At 37.3% G+C, this 19,154-nt stretch overlaps 1 protein-coding gene across 3 annotated transcripts in view; it reads right to left on the bottom strand.

Moving 5' to 3' along the window:
* Positions 1-4,925: 4,925 nt before the first annotated feature.
* The window catches only part of DNAAF4 (dynein axonemal assembly factor 4), a 72,958-nt gene continuing 58,729 nt past the window's right edge, over positions 4,926-19,154 (bottom strand). The window contains exons 7-11 of one of the 3 annotated variants that reach the window (XR_009739148.1): positions 13,564-13,717; positions 12,442-12,547; positions 10,440-10,569; positions 5,419-6,843; positions 4,926-5,323 (exon numbers count right to left, since the gene is read on the bottom strand). Coding sequence is in view for 2 of the 3 variants with exons in the window: in XM_061431223.1 (XP_061287207.1) it covers positions 10,457-10,569; positions 12,442-12,547; positions 13,564-13,717 (373 nt within the window). In the remaining variant the exon portion in view is untranslated. Of the gene's footprint in view, positions 6,844-10,439; positions 10,570-12,441; positions 12,548-13,563; positions 13,718-19,154 lie in introns of those variants that run through there. The other 2 variants (XM_061431223.1, XM_061431224.1) reach the window with 2 other exon arrangements.

Genomic DNA, 19,154 nt, shown 5'->3' with positions numbered 1-19,154 from the left:
TGGTAGAAAGCATTTTATTATACCTAGCTTTATTTAGCTCATGTAGTTCCAAAACTTCAAAATGTTTTCAGGATCTCAACTTGTCTACTGAGTATATTTACCCAGACAAAGGAACACAGGAATTCTAATTAGAAAAACTGAATTGAACAAGATTTTGATGAGAAATTTCTTACTTTTCTGTTACTTCAACTAATAGCTTAGAACCTGGGGAAATGTTAGTTCTCACTGCTAAGCTGGTGGAAGAGAAGATTTGAAATTTTTTCATTCAGTTATTGAACACCTACTTATGGCAGGCACTATTCAAAATAAGTGGGCTTCCCTGGTGGCTCAGTGAGAAGAACCTACCTACCAATGCAGGAGACACAAGTTTGATCCCTGGGTTAGGAAGATCCCCTGGAGAAGGAAATGGCAACTCACTCCAGTATTCTTGCATGGAAAATTCCATGGACAGAGGAGCCTGGCAGGCTACAGTCCATGGGGGTCACAAAAGATTCATACATGACTTAGCGACTAAACAACAAAAAATGTGTAAAGTGAACACAGAAATGAAAGAGAGTTTGTTTTATTGTTTCAATAAATATTTGGGGGAAATGAGATTAGCAAATTAATAATGTGTGATAATTTATGTAATATAAAATACATAAAAGGTCTTTCAGACACAGAGACACAATTGGCTTAAACAGAGACAAGGAGGTCAGAAGAAACATCCTAGAGAAGGTAAAGCCAAATCAAAGGAAAGACCAGTCCAGGAAAAAGAAATCTTAGATATAAAAGAATGAAAATGTGTAAGAATGTTGCACATTTTCACAAATGCAATTACTCTGATACATCTTCAACACAGAGCATGAGCAGTGACAGATGATGGCCTATGCTGCTGCTGCTGCTAAGTCGCTTCAGTCGTGTCCGACTCTGTGCAACCCCATAGACGGCAGCCCACCAGGCTCCTCTGTCCCTGGGATTCTCCAAGAATACTGGAGTGGGTTGCCATTTCCTTCTCCAATGCATGCACGCGTGCTAAGCTGCTTCAGTCATGTCCGACTCTGTGTGACCCTATGGACAGCAGCCCACCAGGCTCCTCTGTCCATGGGATTCTCTAGGCAAGAATACTAGAGTGGTTTGCCATTTCCTTCTCCAATGATAGCCTATACAATTCTTTAAACTCTGAAATCACACTACACAGAGATATATTTCAGCTGCCATCTGTTGAAACTGCCTGTTCAATTGGAACTAAACTGCTTTACTGGAAAAAAACAGAATCACTATTCTTATTTTTCCCTGTTGGTTTCAGATTCAGGATATTAACATCAATTAGAAAAAATAATCTTGTGAGTAACTAGGGGATCAGAAAAGTTGGACACAGAAAAGTTGAATCTTAGGAAACAGCTCAACCTTTGCAGCCTCATGAAATTCTTTCAAATATCCCAAAATATGGTATGGGCAGAGGAAAGAAAAAAAGATTGACTTTGTTAACTTCCTCTGAAACATCAAAAATGAAGGCACTGCACAAGATTTCCAGGTGAATGATGCAACAGAATTTGAGTTTACCAGACTTCTTTGGCATAAACTATATAAACCATTTTACTCCTTCACTGTAGGTGCTTGATTTGTACCAAGTGAAGTCAACTTTTTAACATGTAAAATCTAGAGGGTAACCAAAAGTTCCTTACTATGATAGGTGGTTAGGCATTTTTTTGTTTTCTTTTGCTGCTGTTGCTAAAATTCTTAAGAAGGATGAGTATCATGGAATCAAGCATGTTGTCTGGAATGCAGTTAAGTAGTCATTCAGTGTCTATTAAAGTCCAGGGACTTCTAGGCACCTAGCTTCATGGACGGAGAAGGCAATGGCAACCCACTCCAGCACTCTTGCCTGGAAAATCCCATGGACGGAGGAGCCTGGTAGGCTGCAGTCCATGGGGTCGCAAAGAGTTGGACATAACTGAAGCAACTTCACAGCAGCAGCAGTAGCTTCATGGAGGTTAGATTCTAATAAATTCTAGTAGGGGAAAACCACCAAAAGACATATGTATAAATATGTATATACATTTATATATAAATGTATATACATTTATATATATATATATACACTTTCTAAAGTAAATGTTTCTCTGTCTTTATGTTACACTGACATAGGTAGTACACATGTATTTATACACGTGTAGACATACAGCATGCTGCAGTCCATGGTGTTGCAAAGAGTCAGACATGACTGGGCAACTGAGCAACAAGATGTAGAAATATTTACAAATACTTACTTACATGTATAAATATATAAATTTAAAATATGTGTAAATCAGTCAGTTAAGTCACTCAGTCGTGTCTGACTCTTTGCAACCCCATGGACTGCAGCACACCAGGCTTCTCTGTCTATCACCAACTCCCAGAGCTTACTCAAACTCATGTCCATTGAGTCAGTGATGCCATCCAACCATCTCATCCTCTATCGTCCCCTTCTTCTCCCTCCTTCAATGTTTCCAGCGTCAGGGTCTTTTCAAATCAGTCAGTTCTTCGCATCAGGTGGCCAAAGTATTGGAGTTTCAGCTTCAGCATCAGTCCTTCTAATGAATATTCATGGCTGATTTCCTTTAGCATGGACTGGTTGGATCTCCTTGCAGTCCAAGGGACTCTCAAGAGTCTTCTCCAACACCACAGTTCAAAAGCATCAATTCTTTGGCGCTCAGCTTTCTTTATAGTCCAACTCTCACATCCATACATGACTACTGGAAAAACCAAAGCTTTGACTAGACGGACATTTGTTTACAAAGTAACATCTCTGTTTTTTAATATGCTGTCTAGGTTGGTCATATGCATATCTGTGGTGTCATATGCATATCTGAGGTTATTGATATTTCTCCTGGCAATCTTGATTCTAGCTTGTGCTTCATCCAGCCCAGCGTTTCTCATGATGTACTCTGCATATAAGTTAAATAAGCAGGGTGACAATATACAGCCTTGACATACTCCTTTTCTGATTTGGAACCGGTCTGTTGTTACATGTTCAGTTCTAACTGTTGCTTCTTGACCTGCATACAGATTTTTCAGGAAGCAGGTCAGCTGGTCTGGTATTCCTATCTCTTGAAGAATTTTCCATAGTTCATTGTGATCCACATAGTCAAAGGCTTTGGCATAGTCAATAAAACAGAAGTAGATGTTTTTCTGGAATTCTCTTGTTTTTTTGATGAGCCAACAGATGTTGGCAATTTGATCTCTGGTTCCTCTGCCTTTTCTAAATCCAGCTTGAACACCTGGAAGGTCACGGTTCACATACTGTTGAAGCCTGGCTTGGAGAATTTTGAGCATTACTTTGCTAGCGTGTGAGATGAATGCAATTGTGTGGCAGTTTGAGCATTCTTTGGCATTGCCCTTGAAGAAGGTGCTATTGTGAGCACCCTCACTGGCTTATATGTATACATATTTACACATAAATATTTATGTTGGGTTTCCCCAGTGGCTCAGTCAGTAAAGAGTCTGCCTGCAAAGCAGGAGACTAGGGTTTGATCCCTGGGTCAGGAAGATCTCCTGGAGAAGGGAATGGCAACACACTCCGGTATTCTTGCCTGGAAAATCCCATGAATAGGGGAGCCTGGTGGCTTCAGTCCATGGGATCGCGAAGAATCTGACACGACTGAGTAACTAATAGCAGCACCATAATGTGTACATATTTACACATAAATATTTATGTCCATGTATGTATGTTAGTTGCTCAGTCATGTCTGACTCTTTGCAACTCCATGAACTGTAGCTTGTAGGCGCCTCCGTCCATGGGATTCTCCAGGCAAGACTACTGGAATGGTTTGCCATTTCCTTCTCAGGGGGATCTTTGCCACCCAGAGATCTAACCTGGGTTTGCATTGCAGGCAAATTCTTTAATGTCTGAGCCACCAGGGAAGCCCCCATATAAGTACAACATTTACATATTTATGTTACATAAATTTTACTTATGTAAATATTTTATTTACATGTTACTGACATGTGTGTGTGTGTATATATATGTATACAACATGCCAGGTGAAAAGAAATATAGGGAAAAACTAACACAGGGTTAGCGGAAGAGTGCTTGGACAAGGAGGTATTTAAGGTACAGGAGTGTCTGATCAGTTGGTATTTGAAGATGCCCCTGAAGAAAGTCAAGAGAAAGTCAAGTTATTGTGGGAACTGAATATCTAGTCTGATGTTCAAGGAAGAAGTTGAATATAATCAATTTAAACAATATTCACACAAAGATATTATTTAAAATCATGAGATAAGATAACAAAGTGTAGGCAGAATAAAGACCAAAGGACTAATCTTTAGGCAACTCATTTAGAAGTCAGGGGGATGACAAGGAATAAACAAATGAGACCAAGAAGTAACTAGTGAAGTAGGAAGAAACGAGGAAGACTGTGATACTCGGAAGTCAAGTAAGGAACTTGTTTCCTGAACAGGGCATGACCCACCTTTGGGAAACTATCTTGGAAGCTAACACATAGACTGAGACCTGAGGGTTTGATTAGGCAATGTAGAGATAACTGGTGCCTCAGCGAGAAGTATCTCAGTGGGGTTGTAGAGAGGAAAACCATACTAGAACAGGTTTATGAAAGCCTGCAAGAAGTAAAAACTTTTTAGTAGCTTTTCTGTACAGTGAATATAGAGATGGGGTAATAGCTGGAAATATATGTGGGGGCCAAAGGTTACTTTTTAAAAAGAAGAAGCATATTTGCATTTGATGGAAGCACATTTTGAGAATCTCTCACCCACAGTAATCAGTTCCACAGAGAAAAATGTAGCTAAAGATGACTGCAGAGTAATGTTCTGTAACATGGACTAAAAAAAGTAGAGTGTATAAAATCAAACATATAGACAGGATGGACACAGAATTATCCATCAATTTATAGTATACTTAGAACCAGGATACATAAGAACAAGCTAAAAATAAAAGCATTGGAATATGGACTGTAAAGTATTAATTTATTTTGTGAGCTACACCAAATAAAGCAGTACATTTGAAATGGCACCCCACTCCAGACTTTTGCCTAGAAAATCCCATGGACGGAGGAGCCTGGTAGGCTGCAATCCATGGGGTTGCTAGAGTCGGGCATGACTGAGCGACTTCACTTTCACTTTTCACTTTCATGCATTGGAGAAGGAAATGGCAACCCACTCCAGTGTTCTGGCCTGGAGAATCCCAGGGACAGGAAGCCTGGTGGGCTGCCGTCTATGGGGTCGCACAGAGTCGGACATGACTAAAGCGACGCAGCAGCAGCAAATTGTAAAAAATAAACATACTCAGTAATTTTTCCAGAAAGAAAGACTCCACTTCAGGTAACAGTTTGAACAATAAATTCCCCTGGAAAATATTTAAAGCACATTAAATTAAAAACTCACATACTTTAGGAAAATTTTCCTACCTTTACACAATTATCAGAATATTTAAAGTTTTACCTCCATTTATTGACTGATTGTCTTCCCTGGTGGTTCAGTTGGTCAAGAATCTGCCTGCAATGTGGGAGACCTGGGTTCAATCCCTGCGTCGGGAAGATCCCCTGGAGGAGGAAATGGCAACCCCCTCCAGTATTCTTGCCTGGAGAATTCCATGGACAGAGGAGCCTGGTGGGTTACAGCCCACGGGGTCACAAAGAGTAGGACACAACTGAGTGACTAGCACTTTCACTTTCACTGACTGATTATTTCTAGAAATAGAGCATTAAGTTAAACTAAAGGCTTATCTTCCCAAAGGAATATTTTACCAGTTTATTTAGGTCTTTTTCCTCTTTTAGCTATAAACTAAACCCCATCAATAATCTAATTAATGTATTTGACCAAATAATGTTGGTTTTTACTATATATAATAGTTCAAAATTATGCTTAGTTTATTATGTTCTAGGTCCTATACAAGGCAGTCCATTTATTAAATAAAAACCATGCTTATTTAGGTCATGCAAAGGCTAAAATGAAGTGTGTTCTAGTACTGTCAAAAGTAGCACCTTAAAAAAAAAAAAAAAAGCAGTTCCCTGAAGAGAGTGTCTTAAGAAAGAGATGGCCTTAGGAGTCACATTCCTTTAAAACATTTTATAAGGCGGAATCACAATATCGACTAAATAAATTCCTCTATTAATATTCTTTAATAGGAAAAAAAAAAAAAAAAAAGGCAAATCACATCTCAAAGAGATGATACTGGTAACCCTGTCATGACCTGAAGAGTTAACCTGGTTTTATTGTTAGTACAAGAGAGTTAGTTATAGTGAAGTATGTCTTAAGGCTTGTAAACAAAGGAAATTAGCCTAAACATTTTAGGAAAAAGGAAGCTTGTTATGTAGAACTGGATGCATGATGCCATGAAACAGTCCATTCATTAAAGTAATTTTCCTTGTTCTGAGTCCATGTCTGTCAAGCAAATTTATGATTTACCATATCAAATCTGCTTATAAAGAGAAATGAATTTTCATTTAACCTACCATGACCATGAACATCCTGTCAATTTCTGATTATTGCATTAGTAATAAGTATGTAATCTGTTTTACTTACTCTCCTGAGCCTGGTTAATATGACTCTGATCCTTGCAGATGAGTCAGTCTTGAGGGTGCTCGGGAGTCTCTGAGAGTGAGACTTAGGCAGATCAATTCAGTAACATAATGAAACACACCCTTGTTTTCAGGATTCTTAGGAGACCACATACCAACTTTTTCCCCCAGATAGTATATGCAAAAGTCCTTTCCCTTTATTCTCCACATAGATGAGGTGTGTTGGAAAAAAACCTGGCTTACCAGTGCCAAGTGGTCTTTCCTTGACCAAACTCTAAACAGGCTCCTCTTAGCCACTTTTTTAATTAGGCCTCATCCTTGTGTAAGCAGATGGGGTAGGGGGTCCCTGGAGAAAAAAACCAGATATAGTTTTTGACAAAAGAGAAGTCATTTGAGGGCTAAACCATTTTGTGATCTAAGCCTGGTCACAATGCTTGACCTTGATCCAGTCTTGATAACAATGATCTTACAGGAACAAAAGAACAAAGCACTCTTATCAGGCAAGGAACAACAGTAAAGATAACAAATCAGATAATAAAGACTTCCAAGTCTGCTTCAGTGGTAACACCACTTCCCTGGTGGCTCAGATGGTAAAGTGTCTGCCTACAATGTAGGAGGCCCAGGTTTGATCCCTGGGTTGGGAAGATCCTCTGGAGAAGGAAATGGCAACCCAATCCTCTTGCCTGGAAAATCCCATGGATGGAGGACTGTGCTAGGCTACAGTCTATGGGGTTGCAAAGAGTTAGACATGACTGAGCGACTTCACTTTCTTTCAGTGGTAAAGATTAGCCTGAAGCAGTTTCTTGAGTTGTTTTGAAGAATTTAACCCCCCTCCAGGGCTCAGAGTTGGACCATAAAGAAGACTGAGCTCTGAAGAACTGATGCTTTTGAATTGTGGTGCTGGAAAGACTCGAGTATCTCTTGGACAGCAAGGATGTCAAATCAATCAATCCTAAAGGAGATCAACCCTAAATATTCATTGGACAGACTAATGCTGAAGCTCCAATACTCTGGCCACCTGATGCAAAGAGCTGACTCACTGAAAAAGACTCTGATGCTGGGAAAGATTGAAGGCAGGAAGAGAAGCGAACAGCAGAAGATGAGATGATTAAATAGCATCACTGACTCAATGGACATGAATTTGAGCAAACTGTGGGAGATAGTGAAGGACAGGGGAGCCTGGTGTGCTGCAGTCCATGGGGTCACATAGAGTCAGACATGACTTAGCAGCTGAACAACAACCAGGGCTCAACCACCAGATCTACTGGAAGCTAAGGGATGATGATGTTGGACCTTTTCTGACACTCTTAACTTCAATCAGCTAGAGCTTGGAACTCTATTTACTTGGCCAACTCCAAGGAGAATTCTTTGCTCAGCGTGTTTCATGAATATGGATGCACCTTTAGCAAAAACTTCCCCAATTTTGGAGCTTGGGGGAAAGTCCCCAGTGTTCTCCTTACTTGCTGCAAGTAATAAATCTTTCCCTGTTTGACTTGGTCATGTCTAAGGACTACCATAATAATTTTTCCTTTTAACAATTTTTTACTCTAAGTTTTAATGATATCTCTATTTGGGAAGCATGCTTTTATCACAAATGAAATGGGAATGTGCATATCTCTAATTTAACTCTATCACTACTTCAGTCTAAGACAAAAGTCCCTTAACAGAAGATTTGCTCAAAAAAGGTCAAGTAGTTCATGAATACAAATGAGTATCTATTGCTTTTAAACCAAGACTTACAGGATAGGGTCAAAAATAATAACTAACTACTTAAAACTCCCTTCTACCTCCTCCAAAAATAGATCCTTTGCGCTTAGGGTAACTCTTGGGCCCAGGTTTTTGTTTCTGGTTGGGATGTAACAGGAATGAGACAGGAGGGAAGGGAACAGGGCACAACCTTTAAAAGAATGCCACAGTCATTGAGGATAGAGAAAAAACTGGTTAGAAACAACTAGGTCTAAGATGGTAGAACATTTTCGACTACCAGTAGCCCCTAAGCCTCATTATATGCTCACTGTAATACATTAACTAAATGATACAGCCACAGGCGCCATGACAGTTCTGAGGAAGACCATAAAAGGCCAAAAAGTGGGCGTGGCCCAATTGCTGGAAATCTCTGCCCTTTCTCCAAGATAGTAGGAATAATTCTCCCACTCAGTAAGCCTATGAAACTGTCCAGCCCATAAAACTAACTACTCCCACACCCAGGCACAGCTATCACCTTTTGAGGTGACCTGTATTCTGTCTATGGAATGTGCATCTCTAAATAAACCTGCTTTCACTTTACTATGACTCACTCTTGAATTCTTTCCTGCCCAAAGCCAAAGAACCTCACTTGATGGGCTGTCCCTGGGACTCACTGAGACCCGGGACGTGACCATCCTCTCATGCCCCGTTTTTCCTGCAATAGGAAGAGCCTGAGAAAAGACTAGTTAAAGTATTGGTTGGTTAAAGTATTCTGAATGTCAAACTGGAACATGATATACAGAAGAACCACCTTTTTTGTTTTTTCATACTTAAGATAAAAGTTCATTTTTCTCCCACATAACAGACAAATGGTTCAGGATGGGTAAGTAGATCTGATTTGCAAAGTCATTCTGGGACCTAAGTTGATGGGTTATCTCTGCCACCGTTAACATGAGACTTCCATCTCTGGGTCTACAGTGACTCCATTTCCCAGAGAAACACCTTTACTTTGGTCACATTTATTTTTAAAAATAAAAACAAACCAGGGCTGTTTGTAAGAAAAAGCAATCCTACCTCACCAGAAGGTCTCATAACTGGGCAGGACTGCTACAGAAGCTATCAAGAGTTGCTTTATAGAAGTAAAAGTTTCAAGGTTGCTGAACTAGGATACATATTTACATATGTATACTTACTTACATATACTTACATACATACTTACATTTTTACATATGTATACTTACTTACATATACTTACATACATACTTACATTTTTACATATGTATACTTACTTACATATACTTACATACACACTTACATATTCAAAACAGTATTACATCTTTTTTCTAAAAAAAAGACTGTTTTATGATCTACTTGAATGACATCTGACGACCAAATACTGTAAAACTTATTCCTAAAAATTTTGTGGGTTTTTTCCTCTAAAAAAAAACCCTAAATATAATCACAGAGAATTGTGACAACTGTTAGATGCAAAAGGGAAGCTGTGCTGGTTTTGCTTAACACTTGCATCATCAAGTGACACAACACAACTGGTGGTGCAATCCAGTGCCAGTATCACAATGTTTTAAGTTAACATTTTCACCTTTGCAGTCTTTTTTTTTTTTTTCCTGGTATACTTGACAGTACTAGAAAACAATCTTACTAGAAAAATTATCATCAGATAGTATTATAAGATATGATCCATGCTTTGGCTACACTCCCTACAGCTGAAGATAAGGTTTTCCAAACAGCTGTTTTATTAATACTAAGGTAAACTAGTCTAACCTAAAACAACAAGTAGTGGAGCAGTATTCTTTTAAAAGAAGGTTCTGTGCATTTGGAAACTAAGTGGAAACATCAATATTGATTATACCAAGGCCAAGCATTCAGACAATTAAATTGTGTATTTAATACAAACAAAAATATTTTATAAACATAATCTTTTATTTTAAACTTCTTGTTAAAAATGAATCAGTAAGTGTCCTGGTAATCACATCAACAAATATATTGTTAGTTATAAGGGCAAGCTGAATTCAGTAACAAAAAAAATCCTGTAGTAATATGAAACAAATAATTTAAATAATTATTCCTATTTTGACTTACTTATTCAAAAACCATTCAAATCAAACATTTCATTTTCTACAGATTTATAATACTCTGCCCTCTATGGAACTAAAGGCAAAGTGATTCTGTATAATCAGCCATAATATGCACAGATTTCTAATGCCTCCAGTTATTTTGTTAAACTTAGAACAATACCTAGTTGCTTCTTGTAGTCATTTAGATTCTAGTTCTGTTCCTTGAATTATATTCCGAATCTTCTCAGCATCATTTTGTACAATTTTGTTGGATGGATCAATCTTAAGAGCAGCTTCATAATCCTGTAGGCCTATATTTATATAGCAATGATGATCAATAAAATATTTTCTAAGTACCTGTGTTATCTAGACAACATTTTTTAAAAATAAAAAAAAAAATCGTTAAATCCATGGTTCAGCGTAAGTAATAGGTTTTAGTCAGATTCCCAGTTTCACATACATGGTCTAGACTAAAAAAATTTTTAAGTAATTTCAGAAATAATTATAATGATTTTAACCAAGATTCAGTAAGAAACAGTAATTTTAAACTGAAATACAAATAAGCTAACAGCTTAAACTCATTAAAGCATGAACAGACTCAAAACTCATATATCAAAAGGACATTTTTATCACCTCAATTAAAAAGTAATTAATGTCATCATTTCAAAATTCTAGATCCTAAAACTTAATTTTGGTAGACTTAATCCATACTTTATATAACTCATAGACTATAGTTTGTACTTTTTTTTGTAGTTATCCTATCTATAAAGTTTCTTTGTGAAAAATTGGTTAAAAAGGAAAGCATTGTAGACTGGATGTTAAAAATATATAACTGAATCTAAATCTTTACCAAAAAAATCAGTGGGAAGAATTTCTTTGTGAATAACTCTGGTGGCTCAGCGGTAAAGAATCCACCTGCAATGCATGAGACACAGGTTTGATCCCTGGGTTGGGAAGATCCCCTGGAGAAGGAAATGGCAACCCACTCCAGTATTTTCATCTGGGAAATCCCACGGAGAGAGGAACCTGGCAGGCTACAGTCCATGTGGTCACAAGAGTTGGACACAAATTAGGGACTAAACCACCAACCACGAAGGAAACTTGCGTTCCAGGTGCTATGGATTTGACATGCCACTTCAAGCAAATCACTTAGAATGTCCCAAGCCTCCATTTTCTCATCTTTAAAATGAAGGTTCAATAAAGTCTTTAAGTTCAAAAAAGTCTATGATGCTGTAATTCCTAAAGAATGCTTACAGTGTTTCATTCCTGTCTTGATAATTCTTATCCTCATGAAGCTGGGTATGACTCAAAGAAAGGATAGGCACATAAACCTAATTTGGATGCTTTGGTTAGAAAAATCTAAAAATGACAGAAACAAGTCAGAAATAGAAAACTTTATAAGCTAGAGCCCATTTCCTGGCAAGACATTATCAGGAATTAGGCCTTTAGGTCTTAAATGAAAAGAAACTGAACTGGTATCTGGGTGGGGGGGTATGAGAAGAGCATTGAAGATAAAACTCTGGGACAACATGAATAACTGCAAATAGTTCTTAAATACATTAAAAACGAAAAACAAAAGAAATTAAAACACTAAAAATCAAATAAATATGGCTTCTACATACATGGGACTGAATTAAAAACCTTAGTACATTCTCACAAAAATAAGCAATTGCTCATGCACTGTGCTACATCAATTGTTTCTGAGTTTATGCATGTATGTATGTATGTATGTCCTAGAGTAGGAAATGGCAAATCACTCCAGTATTCTTGCCTGGAAAATTTCATGGACAGAGGAGCCTCGTGGGCTACAGTCCATGGGGTCAAAGAGAGTTAGACACAACTGAGCATGCATATGTATGTATGTGCTATCTGTGTGTCTGACCAAAGAAGCTAATTTTTAAAATTTCCATTATGTGTTAAATGACTCATTTATATCCTTTATCACACATTTTTTCTACAAAAAGTTGTCTGATATTACAGCATCTCCTAGACCTAGGGAGATGTTTATAACTTGCATTAATTCCCTTCTACAACGATTTTTAAAAATATTTCAAGTCATCTTTTGCCAGATAAATTACAAAGAATTAAATGCTCAAAGTATAAAATAATGGAGTCTCTTGAATAATGGCAATGACATTTTTTTTCAGAGTATAATCTGGATCTTAAAGCATTTCATCTCTTACCTTCGACATACAATTCTAGTTGACAGAATGCTGTTCCACGACGTATGTGTGCCTTCATTCTTGCATTAGCATTGTCTGCAACAGGCGGTGTCAATATTTCTAGTGCCTTACAGAAAAAATAGGGAAAAACATAATTTCCCATTTTAAACTTGAGCAAAAACAAGATAAAATTCAACTTTAAAACAAGCCTCAGGCCCTCACCCACCTAAATTTTTGGCTTAACTGGACAGGAATTTATCAAATATATACATTTACGTTGAACAATTTTAGGACTTGTTTGATTGTTCCTATATGAGATTCACTCCCTTGCCCCCAGACTTATGTTTTGGTTTATCATTTGAAACCTTTACAGCAGAGATGGTTAAATAGCATTAATTTAGTTAATGTTATTAATTCTAATAATAAACATAACTATATATAATGCTTTTATATTCAAATTTGGTGATTCAGTTTATTCATTCATTCAGTAAATATTTGTACATGAAATTGTGCTAGTAAAATGAAAACTGGATCTTGAAAATATTATCAGATCTTCAATAACTTAATGAGATTGAAGTATGAGGACTTAACTGTTTCCTCCATATCCTCAATCTCAAGGAGACACGTAACAGATTTTGCATGTGAGTTTCCCTTAAAATGTTACTTTGATATGGGAAAAAAAAGGAAAAACTAGAAGTTTAAGATAATGACATGTTATTTGCAATGGTAATTAGGATATACTAAGTTACTCTGAAAATGGAAAAATGATTATGGAGATATCCTTTTATTGTGCAAGCTGTAGTTACATCAAGTCTCTTTCTGTCTCCCATTGTCTCCAAAACTTTATTAAGAAAAAAGATGGGTACAAAATGATTACCATTTACTAATTTCCTTTTGAACTTCAACTGATACGCTAAGGCAATTGATAAGGTATCTCTAATCTAACTTGAAGTCTCAAACTACACCAGTAACTTATCCATAAAAAAATTTTTTTTCAGTAAAAATATGTAATAAGCAAGAAGATTCTTAAAATCATTGCATCTCAATTATTTAAATTTACCCAACAAAAGATAAAGCCATCATTTCAATCAATAATGGGAGCAGAGAAATTTTAAAGCAATATATATAAATAGATACACATACCTTAGAAGAATCTTCGATAGCCTTGTGTAAGTTTTTCAGTTTTAGGTGGCAAGCAGCCCGATTCAAATACAGTAGTGGAATCTTATTATTTAGTCTTATGGCTAAGTTGTATGCATTAATAGCTGCCAAATAGTTTTCTGTTGCAAACAATTTGCTAATGAGACAAAAACATAAAAGAAAAACAATCTAAGACTGAAACAGAAACACAGAAATACTATCTAATTATATCTGGCAGAGGGGATGGATGGCTGACCTCTCTTTCCGTTCCTTGAATCATACTCTGGACATGCCACTAACGTACCTATCCTCCAAACATCAGCATGTAATCTGAAGGGGACTGGCCTCACCTCCACCTCCAAGGGCAGTTAATTAGAAACTTAAGCCAGTAGGCATATTTCCATCCTTCTTGCTACAATGATTGACACAGGATGGATTTTTGACCTAAACTGCGTTTTCAGAATGAAGCCTGTGATTTTATATTACCAAAGTTGGAGAGCGAAAAATTGGGAAAACGCCCCCTGCTGGATACAAATGTAGAAAGCACACAAGTCAAAATTGTTGCTGACGGTTTTGAAACTGTGGGAGGAGCCAGCACTAGAATAAAGCTAATACTATGGAATTATGAAAAGGATAATAAGGCAGAAGGAAACTCGAGTTCTTAGTGATACAGTTAAGCTGCTGGATCAAGCTTTAACCAACAAGTAACACACCTTTAGTTTTTTGGTTATGTAAGCAAATAAATTCCTTTAAATATTGCTATGCCTGTGCATGCTCAGTCGTGTCTGACTCTTTGTGACCCTGTGGACTGTAGCCCATCAAGCTCCTCTGTCAGGAAATTTTCCAGGCAAGAATACCAGAGTGGGTTGCCATTTCCTCCTCCAGGGGATCTTCCTGATCCAGGGACTGAACCCACATCTGTGTTTCCACATCTGTGTAAAGGTGGATTCTTTACCCACCGAGCCATCCTTTAAACATTAAGCCAGTTTAAATTGGGTTTCTCAGTTACTTGCAAACGAAAGCATTCTAATAAATACACTCCTTCAGTTCAAATCTCCCCAAATTCTCTTCAAATAAAGATATATACATAATTAAAAGATTTATTTAAAACATAATTTCTTTTCTGTTTTTTATGTACAATTCCTAGTATTTTGAAAAATACATAAACATAAGGAAAATTAAAAGTCTTTGCCAAATATTAAAAGTGCCATATAAACAACATTTAGTATTCATTTCCAGGCAACTGTACTATATACACTTCACAATTTTAGAATATTAAACACAATGACTTCAAAAGCAGACCCATAAAAGCACCCTGCAAATCATGAATAAAAGGTAAAAGGACACCACAGTGACATCTAACCTAAGTCTGACTCAAGTTTAAAATAACCTGCACAAACCAGAAAAGCTAATTCTGTGGGAACATTTACATTTCTGAAATGTCTCATATCAGCTAGGATGCTTCTGACCACAAGTAACAGAACCTCAACTCAAACTGGTTTAAACAAGGGAGGAAACAGATCACCTCACATTAAACTAGCTTAGAGGGAAAGGATCCAGGCCCCATGTGATCAGTAGCACATGGGTCTTATCAAGGCCTCAGGTTCCTGCTTCATCCTGGGGCTGGTTTTCCTCATGCGTGGCTCAAAGAGCCACACTCAGGCATGATATTCATTAAAAGAAAATAAGACAGTATCTTCTGGTATATGCTTCTTGAAATCAAGAAAACCTTGCCAGAAATCTCCCAGTTTACCACGTTTCCCAAATCTCATGGATCAAAAATACCAAGCCTTAAAAAGTATTTTGCCTTAAAAAAAACCTACCAGTTTCTCTTGTTCTCAGTCCTTCCACCCATTCTCTTTCTCCAATTTCATTCCTCAGTTCTATACACTGCTGTTTGGAAAGTTCTTTAAATAATTCAACAATATGACCATCTTTCCATGTTAACAAATACAGAAATATACTATTTTCACAGAGATTTTCACAGAGGTTCCCTCATTTGTGCAAGGATTTCTAAAACCAGTCTGTTCCTACTGATGGACACTCACGTGTCTTGTTTCCCAATATTCAGCTTTTATAAACAATACTGTAATAAACATTACTGTGTACACACACACACATATATATAATACACACACCAGCAGTGTAATGACAATAATCTTGATATGCTGCAGTCAATCCAGAATTTATTCCTGTCTATGTGACCCTAAGTCACATAGATAAGGTCTACACGCCTAAACAAAATAGGGACTCTGTCAGCAAGGATAAAAGGAGACAATAAACGTTGGTTAGATAATCTCTTGTGTCCACTACAAACCTTCTTTTTAAATTAATTAACATTTAATTCTAAAATTTACCATTTTAACCATTTTGAAGTGTACAGTTTAGTGGCATTAAACACATAAACACTTAACACGCTTTCGTACAACCATCACCACCCTCCATATCTAGAATGTTTTTATCTCCCCAAAACAAAACTCTGTTGAATTTAAGCCAAGGGATGAAATGCATTCATCTCCAGAGGCTTTGTTTCATGCTAGGCTTTTGCAGAAGGAAATGGCAACCCACTCCAGTGTTCTTGCCTGGAGAACCCCAGGGACGGGGGAGCCTGGTTGGCTGCCGTCTGTGGGGTCACATGGAGTCGGACACGACTGAAGTGACTTAGCAGCAGCAGCAGCAGCCTTCTTATTTACACAGACGTAAACAGTCCAACTGTCCTTTACTGTGTTTAAACTCATGAAACAGTTGTTCACAGAAGTGTTGAGGTGGACAAGCCTTCCAAGTTTGAGAAAACTGTTCATGAGCTTGTATCTACATACTACTATATAAAAAAGATAATAAGAGCCTACTGTATAACACAAGGAACTCTACTCAATACTCTCTAATGACCTATATGGGGAAAGAATCTAAAAAAGAGTGAATATATGTATATGTATAACTGACTCACTTTGCTGTACATCTCAAACTAACACAACACTCTAAACATCTGTATGCCAATCAAAATTTAAAAAAAAGAACCACTGTAGGAGGTTTAATAGGAAGAAATATGAAATATTAAACATTTTCAATGTTTGCATATATATTAAACTATAAATGCAATGAACATTATATTCCTAAAAGTTTAACACCAATACAAACATTCAACAAAGTATAATTTGTTTTACGACTTTCAGAATGGTTCTGAACTCAGAAATAGCTGAATTTCAAAAGGAAAAGGGGAAAAAAATAAACCTCAATGTTAGGGGCAGTAGCATTTGAACAACAAATTTAAATACAGAAGCTAATAACCAGGAAGTCTCGCCTGATGGCTCCAAATAAAGCAATGACAGTGAAAAGAATTATGCACAAATACTCATTCAAAACATACTGAGTCCTTATGGTACTGCCAATACAGAAAAACAGAAGAGATGTGGACAACTGCAAACACGACCGTCATTTTTACAATGATTGATTGGTTTCCACTGTAAAGAAAGAAACATCATGATTGGCAATAGCCAGAAAGGCCAAACATTTTGAGCAACAGTTGAACGTAAGAGCAGCCATAAATTAGAAAGAAGCAATTTGGACGGAAGTAAAGAAAGAGACAGTAAAAGAAGTTAAAGAAATCAAAAGCAGTGGGGCTTAGAAACAGCAGTGGAGGCCAGGAGTAACACATATTCTAACAGAAGACACAACAGCTCTGTTTGGTGGGCAATAAGAACTGTAACAGCACCTACCGCTCCAAAGATTTTGAAGGTCCTTGTTTCTCTCAACATCTTATATGGGTAGAAAACATTCTTGGTATTTCAAGAGCTTCTAAAACTGAGTATTACTGCATCTTAGTGAAGGAACATCAATCAGTACAATTTAGCACTCAGGATGGAAGGAGGAAAAGGATGCTGTACAACTAAATAATATGACAAGTTAGGCCATAATGGTGACTGCACTGCAACTGAATATTCTGGGTTGTAAAATGCATACAATCAATCAACAAACAAAATCATAATTATGTCAAGTTATTTTAGAATATGGATTCTAAACTTCAAGTCAGGCAAAAGACAGTATAAGAAAACTGTCTTATCTCTACAAACAGACAGACTTGTAAAAAATGCAGGAGAGCAAGGCAGATTTGGCAGATCTGTTCTGAAAGTAGGCAGATCCAAGAGGATCCTGGGAGACAATTCTCCACGGGTCTTTTATGTTCTTGCATGTCATATGTCAACAGATGCACTGAGGGCTTTTGCTTGGGACTATCTTTTCATAGATGTTTGTATAGTGGACATCCTTGGATGACAGAGACATGGTCTCTCTCTGAGGCAAATAATAGATTTGTTTGCTGTTCAGTATAATAAAGATATTATCACCCTGTGAGGCAAAAGTTGGACAGGTTTGCTTATAAGACTCTTGTAAAAAACTGCATTCCTTAAGCTTGGCCTTCTCAGCTCTGGGACAAACCTACTTTGTGTACAGCATCCACTTGGGTCCACTTCTGCATTGCCCTATGGGATTTCAGGCACAGAAGGAACTAACATGAAGGTTATACTGTGTGACATGCCTTGAATAATAAAGTCCTTCGTGTTTGACTCAAGAGTCTCCTGACTTCTGCCAGCATCTGTGAAACTGTGGTAAGCTAATTCTTCACAGTTCTTGCCAGGGCATGGATCCAAACCAAAGTACCAGAAAGAAATTCAATCTGGCAAGCAGAACCATATCCTGTGTTGGGAGAAATTGGTAACAGGTGGTTAACAATCAGCATCAAAAAGTTCAACATGAAGTAAAAGGATATCCAGACAGGCAGGCAGAGTCCAGCTACAGAAAATTCACAAACGGCAAGCAAACAGGGATTCAGACTGGCACAAGTTGGTACCAGGTGAGTCAGTGAGCAAATGGCAGGTTCCTACACACAATGCTGGGGTTCAGAAGCAGAATTAACCTGAGTGGCAAGAAAAAAAGTAAAAGCAAATCACAGCCTCAGTCTTAAAAGGACTGGAGGATTAGGCAGGTTATTAATGCTGGCACTTAGGCCAAGAGAAAAAAAAGGAAAATTCAGACACTAGAACTAGTATAGGTAATTTTATGTCGTGACAATAATATGCTGCTGGGTGCTACTAGATTCCAGAATTACATATCTTTAGTTTCCTCCTATCTAACAGTATAATTTGCTGTACAGAGTGAGGTATGCAAATGGTATTCAAGTAGGCCTACGTCATGAGAAGAAGAAACTTTAGTCTGTGGTTAAGACAGTCCAAAAAAACTCATGCTAAAACTCAAGTACAGACTAACATAGCTGGGATAAAACAACGATCATGCTAACCTTACATGACTAAAAGTGTCTGGAAGGGTAGTTATTAGTTATTCACAGATTCTGAGTCATGTAAGGCTGTTAAATAACAACACACCATGTGAACATCTAAATTAGAGCCAGAGACTGTTTTATGTGAAATTTCTAACTAAAAAGCTATCTGGTACAATGTTAATTGCAAAAGGTAAAATGTTTTCATGAACAAATAAAATTATCTTAGTTGATTTATTTTCCTGAAATGTAGATTTGGCATTTAAACTAAAGACCGGCAGTAAAAGACTAGGTAAAGAAAAATGAAAACATTCTATGGCTT

Source organism: Bos javanicus, chromosome 10, assembly GCF_032452875.1.
Source record: "Bos javanicus breed banteng chromosome 10, ARS-OSU_banteng_1.0, whole genome shotgun sequence".
Taxonomy (NCBI): Eukaryota; Metazoa; Chordata; class Mammalia; order Artiodactyla; family Bovidae; genus Bos; species Bos javanicus.
The sequence above is the reverse complement of the archived record's forward strand: the minus strand, read 5'-3'. Positions and strand labels throughout refer to the sequence as shown.